The sequence below is a fragment of the Panthera uncia genome (genome assembly GCF_023721935.1).
Source record: "Panthera uncia isolate 11264 chromosome A1 unlocalized genomic scaffold, Puncia_PCG_1.0 HiC_scaffold_17, whole genome shotgun sequence".
NCBI lineage: Eukaryota > Metazoa > Chordata > Mammalia > Carnivora > Felidae > Panthera > Panthera uncia.
In genome coordinates this window covers 104,618,033-104,639,837 of record NW_026057577.1, presented here as the reverse complement: position 1 = coordinate 104,639,837, position 21,805 = coordinate 104,618,033, and the positions used below count along the sequence as shown (strand labels likewise).

Here is a 21,805-nt window from a genome sequence, read left to right as displayed (position 1 = left end):
CTTTTTTTTAACAGCCTTACTGAAATGGAATTTGCATACAATACAGTTCACTCATTTAAAATGTAAAATTCATTGGTTTTTAGTATATTCACAGAAATGTGCAGCCATAGTCATTTTCAGAACATTTTTATCAGTTCCAAAAGAAACCCTGTGCAATCCCCTCCCCCATTCCTTATCCATACAGCCCCAAGCAATCTGTCTTCTGTTTCTGTAGATTTCGCTATTCTGGATGTTTCCCATAAGTAGAATCATATACTCTGTGGTTATTTGTGTCTGGCTTCTCTTACTTCACATCTTCAAGAACCACGACCCATGTTATAGCATGAGTCAGAACTTCATTCCTCTTATGACTGAATTACATTCCCCTCTGCATGCTCACACCACATCTGACTTTTCCATTCACCTGCTGATGGACGTTTGGGTTTTTCCTCTCCCCACCAGTACTCTTGGAAGCTGGTTCACCCCACAGACAAGTTCTGCAACAAGGACTGCCCAGGCACAGCAGAGGAGTACGAGAGAGCCACGCGCTACAACTACACCAGCGAGGAGAAGTTTGCCTTTGTCGAGGTGGGTGCTGACTCCGCACGCATCCCGCCCTCGGTCCTCCCCACCCCCCGCAAGGCTGCTGCTTGGTGTCGACCCTGGTAGCCATGGCAGCCTCCTTGTGTGCATTTGCTTCCCTGACCCCCTCCTCCTGCCCGAATCCATCTCTGGCATAAGCCACCATTCAAAAATGATTAGAAACTCATTCTCCGGGAACTTGGGTGGCTCAGTCGGTTGAGCATTTGACTCTTGATTTTGGCTCAGGTCATGATCTCAGGGTCATAAGATTGAGCCCCGCGACAAGCTCTATGCTGAGACTGGAGCCTGCTTGAGAGATTCTCTCTCTGTCTCTCCCTTTGCCCCTTTCCCCTGCTCATGCTCTCTCTCTCAAATAAAAAATAAAATAAAATAAAATAAATGAAAAAAGAAGGAACTTTTTCTGTTCCTAACGATCCAAAGGAAGGCATTCACTCCACTAGAAAAATGGGCTAAAGGAAGCCAACAGAAGAGACAGGGACAAGTGGCCAAAAGAGATAAGAAAAATGCCCAGACTGATGAGTGATCAAAGAACTATAGGTAGAAACTGAGATACAATGAAATGGCAGATGTTGGACCCCCAGGATTTAGTGTCTGATTTTATCTTTTCTTTCTTACTGTACATCATCTATTTTTGTTCTGCTTTGTGGGCTATTTCCTTAAGATCAGCTTTGTCCTGTGTATTTTTTATCATGCCTGTTACATTTTTAATGTCCGAAAGCTCCATCTTGTTCTCTGAATGTTCCTTTTATAAACGTCCCTGTTCTTGTGTCAGAGTATACAGTACCTTCATGAGGACAGTATAGCTCTTTTTATCATCTTTATTGAGGCATAATTTATATGCAGTAAACTGGATCTATTTAAAGTATATAACTCAAAGACTTTTGACAGTTGTATACACACCTCTGAACCACAAAGATAAGATACAGAACATTTCTGTCCTGGCTTCGACAGCACCCGTACTAGAATTAGAACAGTACAGAGAAGGTTAGCATGGCCCCTGCACAAGCACAACACACAAATTCTCCCCTTAAAGACTTGGTGCCATTTGCAGTCTATCCTCCCGCCATCCTTGTGCCCAGTCACTTTTTTTTTGTCACCACAGATTTGTATTTTCTATCATTTTTCATAGTTTGTAATTTTTTGTGTTTGGGTCTGTTACTCACCATCATAATTTTGAGTTTTATCCACATCGTGTTGTGTATCAGTAGTAGTTTGTTCCTTTTTATTGTTGAGTGTTATTCCATTGTGTGGTTATACTAGGATTTGTTTGCCCGTTCAACTGTTGATAAACGTTGGGCCATTTCCAGCCTTTTGGCCAATATGAAAAAAGTTGCTTTAAAGATTTGAATATAGGGGCACCTGGGTAACTCAGTCGGTTGAGCGTCCGACTTTGACTCAGGTCATGATCTCGCGGTCCGTGAGTTCGAGCCCCGCGTCGGGCTCTGTGCTGACAGCTCAGCACAGCCTGAGCCTGCTTCAGATTCCGTGTCTCCCTCTCCCTCTCTGCCCCTCCCCTGCTCATGCTCTGTCTCTCTCTCTCAAAAATGAATAAACTTAAAAAAAAAAAAGATTTGAGTATAAGGTGTGTAGATATAGGTTTTTATTTCTCTTGGATTGGCCGTATTGTAGGTTTATGCTTAACGTTTTAAGGAATTGCCACACGGTTTTCCAAAGTGGAAGTGCCATTCCATATCGCCACCAACAGTACGTGAGAGTTCTGATACTCCACACCCTCACAGTCCTTGATGTTGTCAATTTGATTTATTTTAGTCATTCTAATGGCTGGTTAGTTGAAATCTCATTGAGGTTTTAGTTTGTATTTCCCTGAAGACTGATGATAATGAGCATCTTTTCACGTGTTTATTGGCCATTCTTATATCCTCCTTTGTGAAATGTTGTCTTCTGAAATTTTTTGCCCATTTTTTAAACTGGGTTTCTGTCTTCTTCTTGAATTGTGGGAATTCTTTATATGTTTGGGACTACAAGTCCCTAGTCTTATATATGTTGTAAATATTTTTTTCTCATTGTGGACTTTGCCTTTTCACTGTTTTAGGGATACCTTTTGAAGAGCACCTCTTTTTACATTTTGATAAAGTGTAACTTATCAATTATGTTATGGTTTGTGATTTTTGTGTTCTAGCTAAGAAATCTCTGCCTAGCCCGAAGTTGCAAATATTTTCTCTTAAGTCGAAAAGATCTGCAATCTCGTCTGTGTTTGGAATTATTCTGAAATATCTTTACTCTCTATCCCTTCTTTTGCCTCACTATTTTAATCCTAATTACATCTCTAGCCGAGAGCCCAGATTTTTTTATGGCATCATGTTCCTTTAAGGCTTCAGTCCCATTGTTTCTCTACACCAAAGCTTCTTTGCAGCAAAACCATCATACGTATTGATTCTAATGAAAATCCTCACCTCCTAAACTTTGTTCTCACCATTTCCCCTAACCTCAAATGTTCTATTTATTCCTTTGAGGTTTAGAGGAAGGAAAAAGATCTTAGCTTCTTAGCTCATTCATTACTTTATTCACTCCTTTTCAACAAAACTTTTCTGGCAGCCCACCTCAGGCCCAGGCAGTGGGCACAGGGTGTGGATAGCACTGCTGGGCCCTGTTCCTGCAGCACTTACAGCCTGGTGCAGAGGGAGGAGGTCTAACACATCATGAGTGTTAGACTCATCACAGGTGTGATAAGTGCAGTGGTTGGTAAGAGGCTGATTTGGCATGTGCTATCCCCTCCCCTCCCCTCAATCTAGGTATTAGCGCTTGTGGCTGATAGGGGCCAAAAGATCAGGTTTGTTGCTGGGGAAGCTGGACTAGGGATGTGACTTCCAACCAATGCCACCCGAGACTTCTTGTTCCTCCTCCGTGCCATTTAACTTACCCACTGGGAAACAGACAGAGCAACTGTAGAAATACATGCGTCTCTTCCTTGGGATGGGGAGGGAATGGTTATTGCCAGGAGAAGACAGGAACCCAGGTAGACAGATCTCAGAAGAGATCTCCAAGGCAGGCCAGCATACACTCATCACAAAACCCGCCCCCACCCCTGCAGATAGATAAGTGAGTTAAAGGTCTAGGGAGGAGGTAAATAGAAGGGCAGAGGCTTTCCCTCACCTGAGACTTCTACAGAGATATTGTGTCCTGAAGGAAGTCCTATGGACTCCACAGCAACCGGCCAAGTTCTTTCGAAAGCAAAGATTGTAAAAATTCTATAGAAAATTTTATGGTCAGAAGAGTTCTACTTGACACAGTCTGTGGCTGCATGGTATGTAGAGGGGCCTCTAGAAGTCAGAGTGGTCCCCAAAATGTGGTCTGTGAATAAGCTGCCATTTGTCACCAGTCAGCAGGAAGATAAGGACCTGGTGCCAGAATGAAAATCAGCTACATCGTGAAGCACACTGTTCCATTTAGCTGACATCTTTGCTGTGTAGCAGGACTTTGTTGATGAAGAAAGCAGAGCACTGATTTCCCATGCAGCACACGTTTCTGACCTAGTTGTGAACGGGCACTTTGAGTAGCACTAGCCCCTTGCTTCCGGACCCTCCCTGCAATGTGGTGAAGGGTACTGGACAGATAAGTGAGCTGAAGCACAGTGAGCCTGATCTTGATCTGTGCCTGGCCAGGTGATTGCCATGATCAAAGGCCTGCAGGTACTCATGGGCAGGATGGAGAGCGTCTTCAACCAGGCCATCAGGAACACCATCTACGCGGCCCTGCAAGACTTTGCCCAGGTGACACTGCGTGAGCCCCTGAGGCAGGCGGTGCGGAAGAAGAAGAATGTCCTTATCAGGTGGGTCTTCAGATGGCCCTTTTCAAGAGCACATCTAAAATCAGGGGGTGCTAGGTGTAGACCACAGAGGATGTTCCTGTCTCAGTCAGCTTCCAGAGCAGCCTCTGAACACACACAGAGCTTACTAGCAAGTTCCAGCAAATTCTAGGAGGCCTTCTTAGGAGTTGGACGTTTGAAATGAAGCCTCAGTCTCTGGGTTTGTAGCCCATATCCACCATTAGCTGTGTGCACTCAATCAAATAACCTACTTTCTCTGAACCTCAATTTTCCTTGTTTGTAAAATGTGGACGATAACTTACTTCATTGGCTGTTGATAGAGTGAAATAATCAGTGTGTAGACCTAAGCACACAGCAGCATGGAGTAAGTATGCAACAAATATAAGCTATCGTTAAACTTTTGAACATGCAGAGATGTAACTGGACTAGTGAAACGCCCCTGTAATGAGAAAAAAAAAAATTAGGCAGTGGCCCTCAGAGTCACCTGGGTGCTTGTTAAAGTGCAGACTTCTGGACTGTAGCTTAAGCCTGAGAAGCCAGCCCTTCACCCTGGGGTGGTTAGACACAGGAATTCTAAGACAAGTGCTTCTGGGCCGTCTCATACTCTAGAAACAGGCTTGCAGGGCTTCCTCCCACCAGTAAAACCTACTCTGAATATTCGTTCTTCCTTCCCAGTGTCCTCCAGGCAATTCGAAAAACCATCTGTGACTGGGAAGGGGGCCGAGAGCCGCCTAATGACCCGTGCTTGAGAGGGGAGAAGGACCCCAAAGGTGGATTTGACATCAAGGTGCCCCGGCGTGCTGTGGGGCCCTCCAGCACACAGGTAAGTGGCTCTGGGCACAGGCCAGCTCTGTTGACTCAGAGGCCAGCCAGGCCATGGTAGGTCATCCTGGCTGGACTGTGGGGTGGTGGGGCTGGGTGGTCCTCAGGCAGGAGGGGCAGGGTCCAGCAGCTGTTCTAGTCTTATTCTGCCATCTTGTTTTAATATAGGAGGGAGGACTACCAGCTTAAGATTCAGGAGACCTGGATTCTAGTCCCAGATACCTGTGTGACCTCGGGCATGTTACACAGTCTCCTTGTGCCTCAGTTGTCTAATCTGGCAAATGGAGGTAATACCAGGACTGGCTATCTCCTAGCCCTGTGAAGTTTAGGTTCCAAAGTGTAGGAGGAGTTTAAAGTAGAATCTATATGCATCTATCCTGTCCCTCTGTAGTGAACCCTGGCCCCTTCCCCTGAAGTGACATCCTAGCTTGGGAATTTATAAGTTCTGCCTCTGACTTGCTGTGTGATCTTAGGCAAGCACCTTGACCTGTCTGTACTCTAATTATCTTCTCTATTAAATGAAAATTTTGAATGAGATCATGTTACTGACAAGTATTATCCCCTCAAATGCACTAGTATCAAAAGCCCTTGACCCCTTAGAGAGAGTCTAGTAATCAGAGATATTCAGAGTTGTTAACCAAAGCTTCTGAACAAGAGGTCACCTGGGATTTATCCAAAGTAGTCATATAGTTGTTAAAAACAAAACAAACAAACAAAAAAAAAAAGTAAAGAATCTGGGCATCTTGGTCAAATCATTGCCACTTACTTAAGGATAAGCAATTCCTGGTAGGCTTTTTGAGGAATTGGAAAAAAGCATAAGGGTCCATTGAACTTTCAGGGGTCTTACAGGAACTCCCACTTCACATGACCATTCAGCCTCTCTCAGCTCTGAAACCCTGAATCTGAATCATCTGAGATGAGCCATGTGAGGCCCACCGCCTCCCCTTCTATGTGTGTGTGTCTGTGTCTGGGCAGGGGCCGGGGACAAAGGATGGGCCAAGATGGGTTCTCAGCCATGTCACTGTAACTTCCTTGGCTTCACAGCCCACGGGCCAATTTGCACTAATCTTGCTGGTTGTGGAAATCCCAGGGAAGCTTCTACAAATACTTCTATGTAATGTCAAGGACCACAGACCTTTCCAGCCTAGGACACACCTCATGGGTGTTTCCATAAGTCCCAGGACATGAGTGAGGGAGACCCGGACAAGGCCAAAGAGAAACTGGAAAGGAGGAAGAGGGCCACACAGCAGGGAGGGAGGGACAGAGAGGAGGAATATTTATGTAGGTGGTCTGAGAGGGGAGTGTGACCATGAGTTAACCCCCAGCACCACCAAATCATACGAGGCGGCATAGATGCATTTTCAGTAGACTCCCGAAGTCAGAGCTGGAAGAGCCCTTAGAGACAAGCTAGTCCCAGTGCCCTCCCTATTTTACAGATGGGGAAACTGAGGTCCGGAGAGGGGAAGTGACTTGTCTAAGTCACAAGATGAGTCACAGGCGGAGGTGGGACGAGAACCCAGGTCTCCTGACTCCCGCCCCGGGGCTCTGTTAGGGCCTTCAGAGCACAGGAGACAGGGGCATCTAGCAGAGCTGGGCTGCTGACTGATCTGATGAGATAAATAGAAGCAGGTGGGAAGAGTCCCCCCTCTTTTATCGATGAAGTGGATTTTCAAATAGAATTTGATGTAGATCAGTCAATTCCACATGGATGGTACTTGATGAATCCTTTCCTTGATGACTCCAAAGGCCATCATTAGAATAGTGCTTCTCGGTTCTTAGGGATGGTCAGGCCTGCCCAGCAATGGGGTTGCAGAGGGTGGACTGTCCAGTAAACTGGCCACCACGGGGAGCTCTTGCACCACCAAGGGAAGTGCTGTGGCAGGGGCGTGTGCCCCTCCTCTCCGAGGCTGCGTGCCCGGCCCAATGCCAGGGGCATGGTGGGTACGGTCTTAGAGGAGATCCAGAGGCAGCCAGCACAGACATGGTGGCAGAGGGAGGTTGGAGCTTCTGAGAGGTGGTCGGCAAGTGGCCCCTATAGCAGTCGCGGCGGCTTTCCCACCGTATACAATACCTCTTGCTTTTCTCTCTCTCTCTCTCTCTCTTCTCTCTCTCCCTCTTCCCTGTCTCTCCTGCCCTCCCACCCCCTCCTCCTTTCTCCTATCTATGTCTTAGGCCTGCCAGTGGTCCCCGCGGGCTTTGTTTCACCCCACTGGTGGCACACAGGGCCGAAGAGGCTGCCGATCCCTGGTATTACACCGCCTGGCTGGGTTGGTTGGGGTATACTTCTCCAGGAGGCAGCAGGAATGGACTAGCCTGGCTCCTCAAGGCCCCTTCCAGCCCTAACATTCAAAGGCATATGATGTGGAAAGATCTAGGTTAGCACTTGCACCCTTTGCACTTAAGGCCCTCTGTAAGCGGGAGTTGATTGTCTAGTAGACCTCCTGTGTAAGTACCAATCTTCACCCGCTTTCCTCCCAGGATTTTGGTAGGCTGTGCAATGCAGCTGGCACCACCAGAGGGCGCCATCGCTCAGTCATGGATTCAGAGTGCTAAGGGTCAGAAGCTTGAGGTGGTTGGGTGGGAGGCTTGTTCTGATCATATTCTATTTCGCAGTTCCTCAAAATGTTAGAGCTGAAAGGGACTGATTTGAGAAAGCATCTGGTGCAACCCCTTCGTGTTAGCAGATAAGAAAACTGAGGCCCAGAGCGGGACTTCGCTGCCCAAGGTCACACAGCAAGACAGTAGCAGTGCCTGGCCTTAGACCCAAGTCCACGGCTCCACCCATGGCACCACCATAGCCAACCAGTAAAGCAGAGAGTGACTCCAGAGTGACGTGAACTGAAGTTCTCCTCTGATGCCCATGCCCTTGGCCGAGCAGAGCAGGCAAAAACCTGGGCCTTGAATGACTTGGTATTACCGGGTCTACCTACCCAGGGATGCCGCAGACCCCAGGCAGGACTTCCTCCCGGGCTGGGCAGTCTCCCTCTTGCAGGTTTATATGTTCCAAATTCACTTCTCCGACCCTAAACTGGTGCTTCCTTAAGACAGTGCTTTTTAAGAGCAGACATCTGCAGAAAAAAAAGAAAAATATAAATACAGCACAAAGAAACCTTTACCCCAGGGTGGAGAGCCAGCCCTTGACCTTCTCATCTTTCTTTCTCTTTCAAGCTGTACATGGTGCGGACCATGCTTGAATCACTCATTGCAGACAAAAGTGGCTCCAAGAAGACCCTGAGAAGCAGCCTTGATGGACCCATCGTCCTCGCCATAGAGGACTTCCATAAACAATCCTTCTTCTTCACGCACCTGCTCAACATCAGTGGTGAGTCGCCGTGGGGAGAGGATGGGGGTCCCAGGTCCCAGACCAACTAAGGCCTTCAGACCAAAAGTCGCAAAGAAACATGATCATTGACCAAAAGGGACACATTTTGCCACTGAAGAAGAAAATGCAAACTTTTCTGGTGGGCTTGGAAAGGCCAGGCCAGTCCAGCTATTCTGACTCAGCTAAATTTGTCTGGTAGACATTTGCAGTTTATTTGTCATGAAGTTCTTAGAAGAAGGATTAAAACCGGCAACGTACCTGCAGACGTGGCCAGGCACTTGACTATCTTGTTGCTCCTAACAAAGGAAGCTTTCAGGCTGTACCACAACCCTGTGTCCCACAACCCTGTTCTCCTGTCAGCAGGATGCCTATGCAGGTGGGACAGGGCAGGGTGGAAGGAGAGCAGCATCCAGGGACATGGGAGTGGTAATGCGTATGTTGGTGCTGAGAAGAGTGATCTTAACCAACAATCCAAGCTTCTCCATTAGAGCACAGCCTAGGAGCCTTCAAGGCTTCTCAGTATATGGAAGTTAGAATTACCATGTATAAGGATGCAAGGAGCAATTAAAAGTAGGCACCTGGGGACCTGGCTTGACACCGTGTTTGTATAGCAAGCATGCTTTTCACACTCGGATCGTGGCTTTTCAGGACGGCTTTGCAGGGGATGATGGAAACTGGGGGGGCATCTAAAGCTCTAAAACATTGCTGCTCTCTTCCCCCCAAGGGCTGCTACTGAGAAGCTTAACAAATGGTGTTTTCTAAATAGATGTTAGACTGGCTTTCGGGTATAAGAGAGCAGGATCTACAGACCAAGTCATGTTTTATGGGTACCTGCTGCATGCTAGTACAGTGGCAAGAATAGCAATGAAAGCAATAAGAACTAAGTTAATAAAAACGGCAAGAAGAAAGATCTTTTGGTGCTTCCTGTGTAGAACCCATGACTCTTTCTGCTATGCTTTCAGAAGCCCTGCAGCAGTGTTGTGATCTGTCTCAGCTCTGGTTCCGAGAATTCTTCCTGGAGTTAACCATGGGCCGGCGAATCCAGTTTCCAATTGAGATGTCCATGCCCTGGATTCTAACAGACCATATCCTGGAAACCAAAGAACCTTCCATGATGGAGTAAGAGGCAGGATTGGGTCAGCAAGGAGGTTCCCCGGGTTCAGATGGTAGTTTGCTAGTGAGCTATGTTCTTTCCACAACTTTCCAGATTAGGCAGTGTGCCCCACCAGGGAGAATGCTTATGCCAAGGATCACGTGACACCAGATTTCACTCAGCCTTGCAGATAGGTTCAGGGTTCTACCAGCCCAGCTGTCCTTCCTGTGCTTTGTCAGTCTCAAACAGCCATGCTTGGAAGGTAGTCATCTCTGGGGATCAGGAAGCTAATATCCTTAACTACCATTTGATTTCTTTTGGTCCCAGACTAATTTTTTCAGACCTTGGATTTATTAACCTCATGGTGTTTTGATTTCTGTGGGAAGACTGTAAAGTAAGTCATCCCTAAAGCAGGCTGGAAACGTCAGAATGCTGGAAGGCTCTCTTCTAACCCAGAGCCTGTTCATCTTTTCACCCAACCCTTCAGATGTCCCAAGCCGCATCAGTCAGACTGCCTTGAGAGAGACTAGTAAGCTGCTGGCCTCTGTTCTTCTCCCTCAGGTACGTCCTCTATCCTTTGGACCTGTACAATGACAGCGCCTACTATGCTCTGACCAAGTTTAAAAAGCAGTTCCTGTATGATGAGATTGAAGCTGAGGCAAGTGACATGCTTCCCCTTTCGTTCCTATAATCTTATTCCAAGCGTCTGGACTTTTTAAATCTGGAGCTGTTGGCACAAAGTGGGCTGTCTTCATCTGTTCAGGCTTCTGTACCAAAATACCACAGACTGAGTGGCTTATCAACAACAGACATGTATTTCTCACTGTTGTGGAGGCAGGAAGTCCAGATCAGGGGTCCAGTACCACCCAGTGGGGGCGCCCTCCTGGGTCACAGACTTCTCGTGGTATCCTTGCTAGTGGAAAGGGTGAGCGAGCTCTGTGGGGTCTCTTTTATAAGAGCACTAATCCCATTTCTGAGGGCTCCACCCTCATGACCTAATCACCTCCCAAAGTGAGGTGATTCCTAATACCATCACCTTTGGGGGTTAGGGTCACAACATAAGAATTTGGGGGGAGCATACGCTTTCAGACCATAGCAGTAGGGGATCAATGACTTGTTCTGGAGAGTGATCTCTTTTTATGACTTTTTTTTTTAATTTTTTTTTTTAACATTTTTTTTTTTTTTTTTGAGACAGAGAGAGACAGAGCATGAACGGGGGAGGGTCAGAGAGAGGGAGACACAGAATCTGAAACAGGCTCCAGGATCTGAGCAGTCAGCACAGAGCCCGACGCGGGGCTCAAACTCACAGACAGTGAGATGGTGACCTGAGCCGAAGTCGGCCGCTCAACCGACTGAGCCACCCAGGTGCCCCATGACTTTTTTTTTTTTAATTGCAGGACAGTTGACACCCAATGTGACATTAGTTTCAGGTGTACAACACAGTGATTCTAAAACTTGACATGTATGTTATGTTTACCACAAGCATAGCTACCGTCTGTCACTATGCAACACTATTATAATCTCATTCACTGTATGGAGATTGATCTTTACAAACATCATGACCATCGAAAAGGACCCAGACCAGGATGATGGTCTTTCTTTTTCAAATATATTAAGGGATGGCAGATGATAGTAATGCATGGGTAAAATCAATTTTCTGTTGGGTCTGGTCTGGTTGGGTTATTTGGCTAATAATAATAACAACAGCAATACCACCTATCAATTATTATATATCTGCCTTTTGCCAAGGGCAGGGATAAGCACTGTAGAGAGAGACTTATCAAATAAACTTTGTAGCAGTTTAAAGAAGTGTGTGCTACTATCTATTTTACAAATAATAAATCTTAGACTTACAGTGGTCAGTTATTACATCAAGGTCACACAGCTTACAGAGTCACTTTCTAGTACTAGTAGGACTGAAGTAACCATCCTCTCAACCATTAAAGCTGTTTATTAGAGAGTCATTCGATAGCTTTATTTCTGTACTGGTCAGGATAAGCTAGGTTATGCTCCAGTAACAAATAATCACAAATTCTTAGTACCTTGAAACCAAAGGTTTATTTCTCCATTATGGATTGATTGGGGGCTCTGCTCCATGTGGTCTTCAAGCTGGGACCCACCTGGAACATTCACTAATTGCCATGCCAGGGGGAAGTGTTACTGGTACTCAAAGCTTCCACCAGGAAGTGACACATGTCATTGGTCAAAGCAAGTCACATGACTGCACCTCCTTTTCAAAGAGCAGCGAGGAGGTACAGTCCTGCCCCGTGCAAGGACCAGGAGCCTGAGGGCAATGGCAGTGATGGTTACTGAAATGTAGTTTTGCCTTCTGGAAATGGGAATGATAGTCTGCGCTGTGCTTAACTGCATGGGGCTGTATAAACACAGAATGGGCCAACTAGGGAAAAATGTCATAGAAACATAAGACATTCTTCTTTATAAAGGAAGGACATGACTGTTTTAGGATTAGCATCACCACTAACTTAGTTTGAAAGTTTACGTATTTCAGAGAAAATCTAGTAGAGATGCTTCTTGCTTTCTCAACCCTCCAATGTCTATGGGAGTTGAAAACCTTAATGGACCCCAACACAGATCTGTTCTCCTGAGTACGAACTTGGGAAGAAAGATTCCTGGAGACAAGTTAACTGGTTGTACCTTGGCTTTGACAACTCCATCTTCTGACAGATCTTATATACTAGTGTTCTCCAACAGGTTGAAAACAGAACAAACCTAGAGTGTCATGTGGCCAAGTGAGGTTTTTATTATTTATTTATTTATTTATTTATTTATTTATTTATTTATTTAGAGAGAGCATGCACTCACGAGCAGAGGAGGGGCAGAGAAAGAGGGAGAGAGAGAATCCAAAGCAGACTCTACACTGTCAGCACAGAGGCAGACGCAGGGTTCAATCCCATGAACCATGAGGTAGTGACCTGAGCAGAAATCAAGAGTCGGATGCTTAACTGACTGAGCCACCCAGGCGCCTCAGAGATTTTTCAAATAAATGTAAAAAAAAAGCACACAGCCAGGCCCTGGGTAACATTTGAGGGCCTAGGGCCAAAGTACAAATTGAGACCCCAGCTTGTAGCCTGCCACCTTTCTGTTCCCATCCCCAAGCTCTGTTCTGCCCTATACAGGGCCTTATGTGCATGTGTACGGATATCCAAGCTTTGTCTGCCATCGCTGCCCTCAAACTGCAGCCCTCTTGGCTAACCCACGGCCCTAGGGGTGCACACACCCGAGGTGCGGTCCACCCTCAGGGATGATACCAGAGAAAACATCAAACAGGCCTGAAAGGGGCTTGGGCTTTGGGAGCAAAGGTACTCAAGGCTGGTTCTAGAAGGGGAGCATAGGGTATGAGTGGGGGACACCTTGACCCTGTAGGTTCTTCAGCTGTTGGAACATCCCCCGGAGACCTTTGAAGTGCAAAGTCTGGGGCAGAGGCCTTGGTTACCTGTAAATGAGGACAGAGCTGCACCCAACTCTGTGGTTTATGTTCAGAATAGCATCTGGGGTGTAAGATAAAACCTGAAAGCTCTTCGGATAAAGAATTAACTGTAAGGAGCTGAGAATTTGGGGAGAGAAGAATGGATGAGAAGTCACGTAAATACGCTCTGTTCCCTTTGAAGTCACATGGCGCTCTGCCCCCACCACAGCTCCAGCTCAGTAAAGTCCCACCTGTGGCTGTTTCTGGCCATCACTGGAGGGTTTGGTTTTGATCCCATGTCTGACATGAACGCCTCACCTGAGCATCACAGTCTGCCACTTATGTGACAAGACACTGAAATGGCAAGATGACCCCATAAGCATTAAGATCCAAAGGTTTTTTTTTTTTTAACTTTTTTTTTTTTTAACATTTATTTATTTTTGAGACAGATAGAGACAGAGCATGAGCAGGGGAGGGGCAGAGAGAGAGGGAGACACAGAATCTGAAGTAGGCTCCAGGCTCCGAGCTGTCAGCCCAGAGCCCGATGCGGGGCTCAAACTCACGGACCTCAAGATCATGACCTGAGCCGAAGTTGGATGTCCAACCGAGTGAGCCACCCAGGCGCCCCAAGATCCAAAGGTTTTTAAGCAAAGTTTGCAAAAAAAAAAAAAAAAAATAGATTTTTCAGTTTCCAGTGACCATCAACTTCTTCATTTGTCAAGCAAGGTAAAATAAAGTGAAAGGAAAAGACAAGAAAGTCTACCAGGAAAGAGGATGGGTTGGCTGATACGAGTAATTGCAGGGGATATGAAAATCTGTCTTGCATTGCCTCTGGGCAGGCCACCTCCAAACAGCAAGGAGGGGACCAGAGGCAGGGGCAGTTCCTCCAGAGCTTTTTGGACTTTGCCTTCTCTGTGCCTGGCTAAAAACCTTGAGAGGAAGGGCCAAACTTCTTAACTGAATCACAAAATCTTCTTTTGTTGCTGTTCAAAGTCTCTTGCTCCACAACATGCACTGCCACCCAAGCACCCCCTTTCGGTCATCTAAGCTTCTGTGATAAAGCCAGACATCACTGACATTTCCTGCTTCCCTTTCACCAGGTGAACCTGTGCTTTGATCAGTTTGTCTACAAGCTGGCGGACCAGATCTTTGCTTACTACAAAGCCATGGCTGGCAGGTACGAGAGTCCCAGGGCCGTGAGCAACAAGCTTTCTTAGACTGCCACCTGTGAGACATAGTTTCCTGTTGTAAAAAACCTCTCTTCTTCTTTAGCACCTAAGGAAATTGGAGCGATCCTGTGGGCCTGGACTGGATGCTAAAATACGGAGAAAGGAAAATAGGCAGATTTGGTGCTGCACCTCATGGAGCTTACAGTCTAGTGGGGGGTAACAGACATTAATAAAAACTGATGAAAGCACAGTGACAAGGGAGGTTACATGCTCCCTGTGAAGGAAAAGTTCATGGGAATTTACGGATCTGTGACAGTTAAACCTGAACTAGTCTTTGGGGTGAGGAACTGGAAAAGCTATCCTGAGAAAGTAACATTTGAGTTCTTATCTGAAATTGGTAGGCATTAATTAAAAGTGAAGGATGGGACAGGAAATTGCAGGCAAAGGAACTGTTTGTGCAAAGTCCCTGTGGCAGAAATATATTGACAGCACACTTACTCCATAGGGCAGTTGAGACAATTAATGTGAATTAGTACATGTAAAGGCCTCGTTCACAGACCACAAGAAGAGGCAGGCTGCATGATGAAACTGAAGAGGTAGGCAGGGCTCAGGTGATGGGGCTTGTAGGCATTTACCTAGGAGGAATAGAATATCACGGGATGGTTTCAAAAGTATGACAGAGACTTCAGTTTTTACTTTTAAAAATTTGCCCTATTAAAAACATAAAAATGTGGAGAATGGATTGGTGGTGAGCAAGTAATGGGTATATAAATATAGGTCAGATAGGAGACCAGTGAGGAAGTTGTGGTAAGATACATGTCAAGTGTTCAAGGCTTGTTGGTGTTAATTGGCAGTGTGTGTTGATTTAGACGCCTGTGAATTCCTGGGTTGCAGGAACCCGTAACAGAACTGGTCAAGGAAATCTCAAAATAGGTGTCTCTCTTCTTATTGGAAATCCAAGTCTATAAACCAGTAATATCAAGAATAGTTACTTAACCAACAGAAATTATTTTTCTTTCTATGCAAGGAATTTGCGTCATTTTGCTTTTGACGGCTAGAGTTGCTCTGACATATTTCAAAGAGAAGCTGATGTACAGAGCACACAAGTTCCTGTTAACAGAGAATGCACATCCAATGAAGTGAGCTGCTCTTAATGATGGAAAATACTTTCTGGGAAAACACACCAAACACATAGTCTTTCACAAAGTAATCACTTAGCACGTGTCTGGGTTGAATGAGAAGTGGTTAGAACAGTGAGTAGGGCTTCCAGTGTCTCTAAAATAATTCTCATTTCAAATATGCTGTGTACACAAACCCAGACTTGTCAAACCCTGATCCTCTGTATATTTAGTTTATAAAACATTCTTATCTAAAATACTGCCCTTAACCTATACTACTTACTCCCTACAAGGTGAATGTTTTCCAAAAATATGGGTGGCTGGGGGAGACTGAGAGAGGTTAGGAGAGTCCAAGAAAGCACGGGAAGGAAAGAATGATCTAAATCAGTGCTGTCCATTAGAAATATAGTGCAACCACAAATGTGAGCCGCACATGTAATTTTAAATTTTTTAGTAGCCATATTTTAAAAAGGAAAAATAAACAGGTGAAATTAATTTAAAAAGTGTTTTTAATGTTTATTTATTTTTGAGAGACAGAGACAGAGCACGAGCAGGGGAGGGGCAGAGAGGCAGACACAGAATCCGAAGAAGGTTCCAGGCTCTGAGCTGTCAGCACAGAGCCCGATGCAGGCCTTGAACCCACAAACCGTGATCATGACCTGAGCCCTTGACCTGAGTCAAGGCTTAACCGACAGAGCCATCCAGGCACTCCTAATTTTAATAATATATTTTCTATCATCCAATATATCTAAAATACAATTTCAACATGAAATCAATATAAAAACATTTTTTAATGTTTTTTATGTATGTTTGGGAGAGAAAGAGAGCAAGCGCATGGTGTGGGGGGTGGAGCAGGGGGCGATAGAGGATCTGAAGTGGGCTCTGTGCTGACAGCAGAGCCCGATGCAAGGCTTGAACTCACAAACCGAGATTTCGTGACCTGAGCCGGAGTTGGACGCTTAACTGACTGAATCGCCCAGGCACCCCGATACAAAAATTGTTAAAGAGATAGTTTTCATTGTTTTTTTTCCTAAGCCTTCAAAGTCTAGTGTGTGTTTTACACTTCCAGCACATCTCACCATGTTGCAGGTGGTCTGTGGGCTCCTGTAGCTGGTGGCTGCTCTCCATGCTGGACAGTGTACATTTAAATTATGTCACTTTCCTACCTAAAGCCTTTCAATGGCTGCCACTGACATCTAGAAAATACCTAGCTTTTTTACTGCAGCTGATGTAGTCCCACGTGATCTGGCCCCTAGATTAACTTTGTAAATTCCTTTTTTGCCCATTGGTCTCCAGCATGCCTGCCCTTTATCCATACAGACCAGCTTTTTTTTTTTTTTTTTTTAAATCCCAAAAACACCCCCCCCCCAGATCTTTCCATTTTTAGCATTTAGGTGTCCATCCAGCAAAATTGCTTTAGAGTCGCTGTCTTTGACCTCCGAATACCAAATGATCCTGTGTTGTTATTTTCAGAGCACGATTACTCTGCATTCTGTACCTCAGTGTGAAAGATAATAATAGCACATCTAACTCATAAGGTTGTCGTGAAATTTAAAATGCCTGTGTACATGCATGTGTGTGCCTGAGAAGTAGTAAATACTATGCAGTATTTTCTCTTGCATGAAATTATTTATCTTCTCCGTTTATTTATTTAGTTGTCAGTGTCTTTACCAGAAGTAAGCTCCGTGAGGACAGGAACCTTGTATCCCCAGTACGAGAATGTTCCCTGGGATATGGCAAGCATGCACTCAGTTGCTTTTTTGGTAAATGAATAAAAGAGGGAGGTGACTCAACTTCTGTGTTGCTTGTCTTTAACCTGGAAGTTCTGCTTTATGTTGAGCTTTTGTGGCTAAAAAGAAATCCGAACTTTGCTCTAAAGCAGAAAATAGTTTTATTTGAAATACATAAAATAACGCTTCATGAGTAGATCCTATGGTCTGAAACAGATGTGGCTGGGTGATTGGAAATCACTCACCATCATGTTTACTGGCCTTATTCAACTTTTATCCCTTCAGTGTCCTGTTGGATAAATGTTTTATGCTCTAAAGCAGAAAATAGTTTTATTTGAAATACATAAAATAACGTTTCATGAGTAGATCCTACAGTCTGAAACAGATGTGGCTGGGTGATTGGAAATCACTCACCATCATGTTTACTGGCCTTATTCAACTTTTATCCCTTCAGTGTCCTGTTGGATAAACGTTTTAGGGCCGAGTGTAAGAATTATGGAGTCATCATTCCATACCCGCCGTCCAACCGCTACGAAACGCTGCTGAAACAGAGACATGTCCAGGTATGGTGTAGAAAGCCGGAGCAGAGGTGGGACAGGTTAGAGAGTAGCTATGAAGTTAGTGGGGAGATCAGATATCAGGACTAAACACTCTCCACCCTGCGTACTGCCCATGTGGGTTTCTGACCGTGGTGGGCATAGCACAGCCACAGAATCATACAAATAACGAAGAGGCATTGGCATCGCGTGGTTCAAGTTCTAGGCTTCTCATTCTGCCCCTAGGACACTTCTGTGGCGTAGTAGCCAGCAGAGTCTTAGTCTTCTTGTCATAAGCTGTGGCTCACTTCTTTCCATCAGGACTGCCGCTCAGAAATGGGCAAATGCTGGTCTAAGGGAAGGCAGGCTACTTCATGCTTGAAATAAATTGTGTCAGCCAAACCCATGCTAGAAATCACAGTTTGGTCTTGTGAGGTTGGTTTCTGTTAACATTTGACTGCAAATGTAGAGGAAATGCTGCCAAGAGCTCAGAAACATCTCCCTGCTTTAAAATGTTAACATGAGCCAGGCAGGCAAAATACAAGATGCTCCAGCCACCCAACTCCTAAGCCCTGCTGTCAGCCAAGCAGTGGTGAAACGGCCTCTAGGCCATGACCTTTGTGTGCTTGGTACACAAGCACACTTGTGGGCCACGGTGTTTGTGGAGTAGACCCAGGTGAAGGGCCATGGCTGAGAAGTACCCCTGGTGGGGAGGAAAGGGTTACCCTGGAAACCCTGGACATTTTCACTGCTCTGAGAAATCAAAGCAAAACAGAATTATGAGAGAAAAAAGAACGAGCTTCACTTCTGTCAACAGCAGGAGCTCAATGCTTTTCCTTCAACCTCTCAGGAAATTACAGCTATTAGTTACTGATGCAGTCAGAATTAGCCACAGGACATTAAATACTGAGGGCTTTTATGTGCACATGATGGCTGTAAGGGGTCTTAGTTGGTAGAAAATTTCCCAAAAGGGAAATCGAAAAAAATAAAATAGTTAAGAATTAAATTTTAAAAAGTTAAGAATAATCCTTGGGCACCTAGTAAAGTGCAGTGCACACAGCAGGCACTCAGTAATTGTTTATTGCTGTTCGCATAGCATCTGCAATAATCCCCGTGTGTGTGCCCTGATGGAAATTATCCTAAGTTCTGTTTTCCATGCTGTAATCAGCCCTTCATTCTCGTGCTTCTACACTCATCCCCATAAGGGCACACAGGACAGATGCAGGAAGAACCTCAGGGCTAAATGTAGGAGGCCAGCGTCGCATGGGATGCCAGAGCCTGTCCTGAGCCTTTTCCTACAGTCTGAATGAATCACATTTTCGCTCCACTGTTTATATTTCAAATTGACAGGAAAGTTGAAAGAATAACACCATGAACATATATATACTCTGCAGACAGATCCATGATTATTAATGTTGTACCACATTTGCTTCACTTTCTCTTATATACTTATTTTTTCTCTCTCACAAATACAGTAAAAGAAATAAAATGGTTAAGAATAATTATTAGGCACCTACCAAAGTGAAATATATGAATATATGTGTTTGTGTATATACATATGTATATATGAGCCACCATGTATAAATATATGTGTTTGCACAAACACATATATTCATATATTTCACTTTGGTAGGTGCCTAAGGTGCCTATATATGTGTGTGCATGCACATGCACACACATACATACAGATATAAAAAGTGCAGATAAATAGTATATAAATATGTGAGTAGTGTGATATGTATACTATAAATACGGTGTATATATAGTAAGTAGTATATAAATAGTAAATAAATATATAATCTATAAATAGGAAATAAGTATATATAATATATAAATATATAGTATATATAATTTATAAAAATATATTTATATATAACATTAATATATATATGTTTAAATATACATGACCATTCAGCAAAACTGCTTTAGAGAGGCTTTCTCTGACTTCCTTTAAATATATGTACTCTTCTTAGCCATTCGAGAGAGTGATGACACTTCACTCATGAATACTTCAGCATGTATCTCCAAAGAATGAAGACATTGTCTCATAATCAAAATAGAATTATCATACTCAGGAAATTTGACAATACTCTTTTTGCATAGAGTCCCCATTTGTCCTAGTAATGTCCTTTATGCTTTCAATCCAATTTTCTATCAGTGCATTGCATTTAGTGGTCATGTGCCTGTGAGAACCTTAAGTAACTTTTCTCTCTGTCTCTTCCATGCAGTTGTTGGGTAGATCAATTGACTTAAACAGACTCATTACCCAGCGTATCTCTGCTGCCATGTATAAATCCTTGGACCAGGCCATCAGCCGTTTTGAGAGTGAGGACCTGACTTCCATCGTGGTAAGGGACAGGGGGCCCATGGGAGTTCTGGTCTGGGATTCCTTAGACTTGAAGCCTAGCTACAAGTGTTGTTAACCTAGTACTGAGCTAGTTAAAGAGAAGCAGTGAGTCTCTTTCCCAAATGAATACAGCAAGAAATGAATGAGAGTCACCTTACCCTCCTGATTGCCTTGAGATCTCTGAGATGACCAACGCGGGGGCACAGCTGCTTTTCCTTTGGGCTTCTACAGAATCAAGAAAGTAGGGGGGTGGTTCTGAGAGCTAGGGAAGGTTGCACAACAGTGAGGGTGTCATGGGTGTGCAGTAGTATAGGTCCCAGAAGGGCTCTGTGCTTGGTTTTTTAATGCTCTGCTGTTGCCATCTTAATTCTTAATAATTTTTTTAACAAGGGTCCCACTTTTCCATTTTGCACTGGGACCTGCATACTATGTAGTTGGTCCTGATGCACAAGCATGGGACAGGCCTACTTTCTTCTATTAAACAGTAATTTGAGCTACTCTCTGCTGACTCTTCTTCTCCAGGAATTAGAATAAACTTGATTGACCAGTCCTGAAGTGAATCAAAGGAGGACTTTAATGCTTTCAAAAGCAGATGAGTGGAAGGAATGAGAGAAATAAAAAATCACCATTAAAGCACCATGGTGACAATTGTTGTGAGCAAAATCCAGCAAAGAATGCTGAAATTAGTAGGCAGAGCTTTGAGAAGAATATTTTATGATTCCTCTTATTATGAGGTCCCTAGAGTAGTAAAATTCATAGAGACAGAAAGTGGGATTTTTATTACTGGGAACTAGGAAATTGGTGTTTAATGGGTACAGAGTTTTGGTTGAGGAAAATTAGTTCTGGAGACAGCTGGTGGTGATGGTTGCAAAATAATGTGAGTGTACTTAATGCCACAGAGCTATACACTTAAAAACGTTAAAGTGGGGGCACCTGGGTGGCTCAGTCCATTTGGCATCTGACTCTTAGTCTCTGCCCAGGTTATAATCTCACAGGTTCATGAGTTCAAGCCCTGTGTCAGGCTCTACACTGGCAGTGTGGAACCTGCTTGGGATTCTGTCTCTCCCTCTGCCCCTCCACCTGCGTTCTATCTCTCAAAATAAGTAAATAAACATTTTTTAAAAATGCTTAAGATGGTAAGTTTTATGTTATATGTTTTACTATAATTCTAAAAATTACTTGAAAATTAAAAAAACGAAGAAGCAGGATTCTTGCACACATTATCTTCTTCAAGATATTTATTAACTCCAAAGGGAAAAATAATAACTGTACACTGGGGAATCTTGGCAGATACCATCTTAACCAAGCATCAAAGATTAACATCACCAGTATTAACAGATATTCATGTATTCCCCGTTATGTATTCTTCTGTGGCATTCTTGCCAAAATGCATGTTCTCAACCTAATCATGAGAAAATATCAGATAAATTCCAGTCAAATAGCATTTAAAAAAAAAAGCCAACAATACTTTTCAAAAGCATCCAGATCATACAAGACTGAGATGAGAAAATGTGAGTGATTGAAAAAGACTAAGGAGATATGACAATTAAATGCAATGTGAGATTCTGAATTGAATCCTAGAACAAACAAAAGGACGCTCGTGAAGAATCTGATGAAATCTGAATAAGGGGTGTCATTTAGTTAATAGAATTGGACCAATGTTTATTTCCTACTTTTGATAATTATATTATGATTAGGTAAGATGTTAACATGAGGAAATTGGGTCAAGGATACACAGGAGCTCTGCTTTTTCACAACTTTCCTGAAAGTCTAAAATTATTTCAAAATAAAAAAGTTTGCTTTCTTAGGTGGACAAAGTGGTAAAAAAAAAAAAAAAACATTAACAACAACAACAAAAAAAAAACAGTGACT

The 21,805-nt window shown here is 44.1% G+C and overlaps 1 protein-coding gene and 1 non-coding gene across 7 annotated transcripts in view; both read left to right on the top strand.

The window, feature by feature from the left end:
* CYFIP2 (cytoplasmic FMR1 interacting protein 2) overlaps window positions 1-21,805 on the top strand; it is a 128,931-nt gene that overhangs the window by 46,409 nt on the left and 60,717 nt on the right. For 5 of the 6 annotated variants that reach the window (XM_049647895.1, XM_049647896.1, XM_049647894.1 and 2 more), the window contains 9 exons: window positions 442-567; window positions 4,206-4,372; window positions 5,045-5,192; window positions 8,360-8,513; window positions 9,476-9,632; window positions 10,168-10,264; window positions 14,134-14,210; window positions 17,505-17,613; window positions 19,815-19,934. In XM_049647895.1, coding sequence (XP_049503852.1) covers window positions 442-567; window positions 4,206-4,372; window positions 5,045-5,192; window positions 8,360-8,513; window positions 9,476-9,632; window positions 10,168-10,264; window positions 14,134-14,210; window positions 17,505-17,613; window positions 19,815-19,934 — 1,155 coding nt within the window. Of the gene's footprint in view, window positions 1-441; window positions 568-4,205; window positions 4,373-5,044; window positions 5,193-7,363; window positions 7,439-8,359; window positions 8,514-9,475; window positions 9,633-10,167; window positions 10,265-14,133; window positions 14,211-17,504; window positions 17,614-19,814; window positions 19,935-21,805 lie in introns of all 6 variants that reach the window. The other variant, XM_049647900.1, reaches the window with a different exon arrangement.
* On the top strand, window positions 1,518-1,619 carry LOC125935877 (U6 spliceosomal RNA). The gene has a single exon (XR_007461856.1). It is a non-coding gene; the product is annotated as a U6 spliceosomal RNA (small nuclear RNA).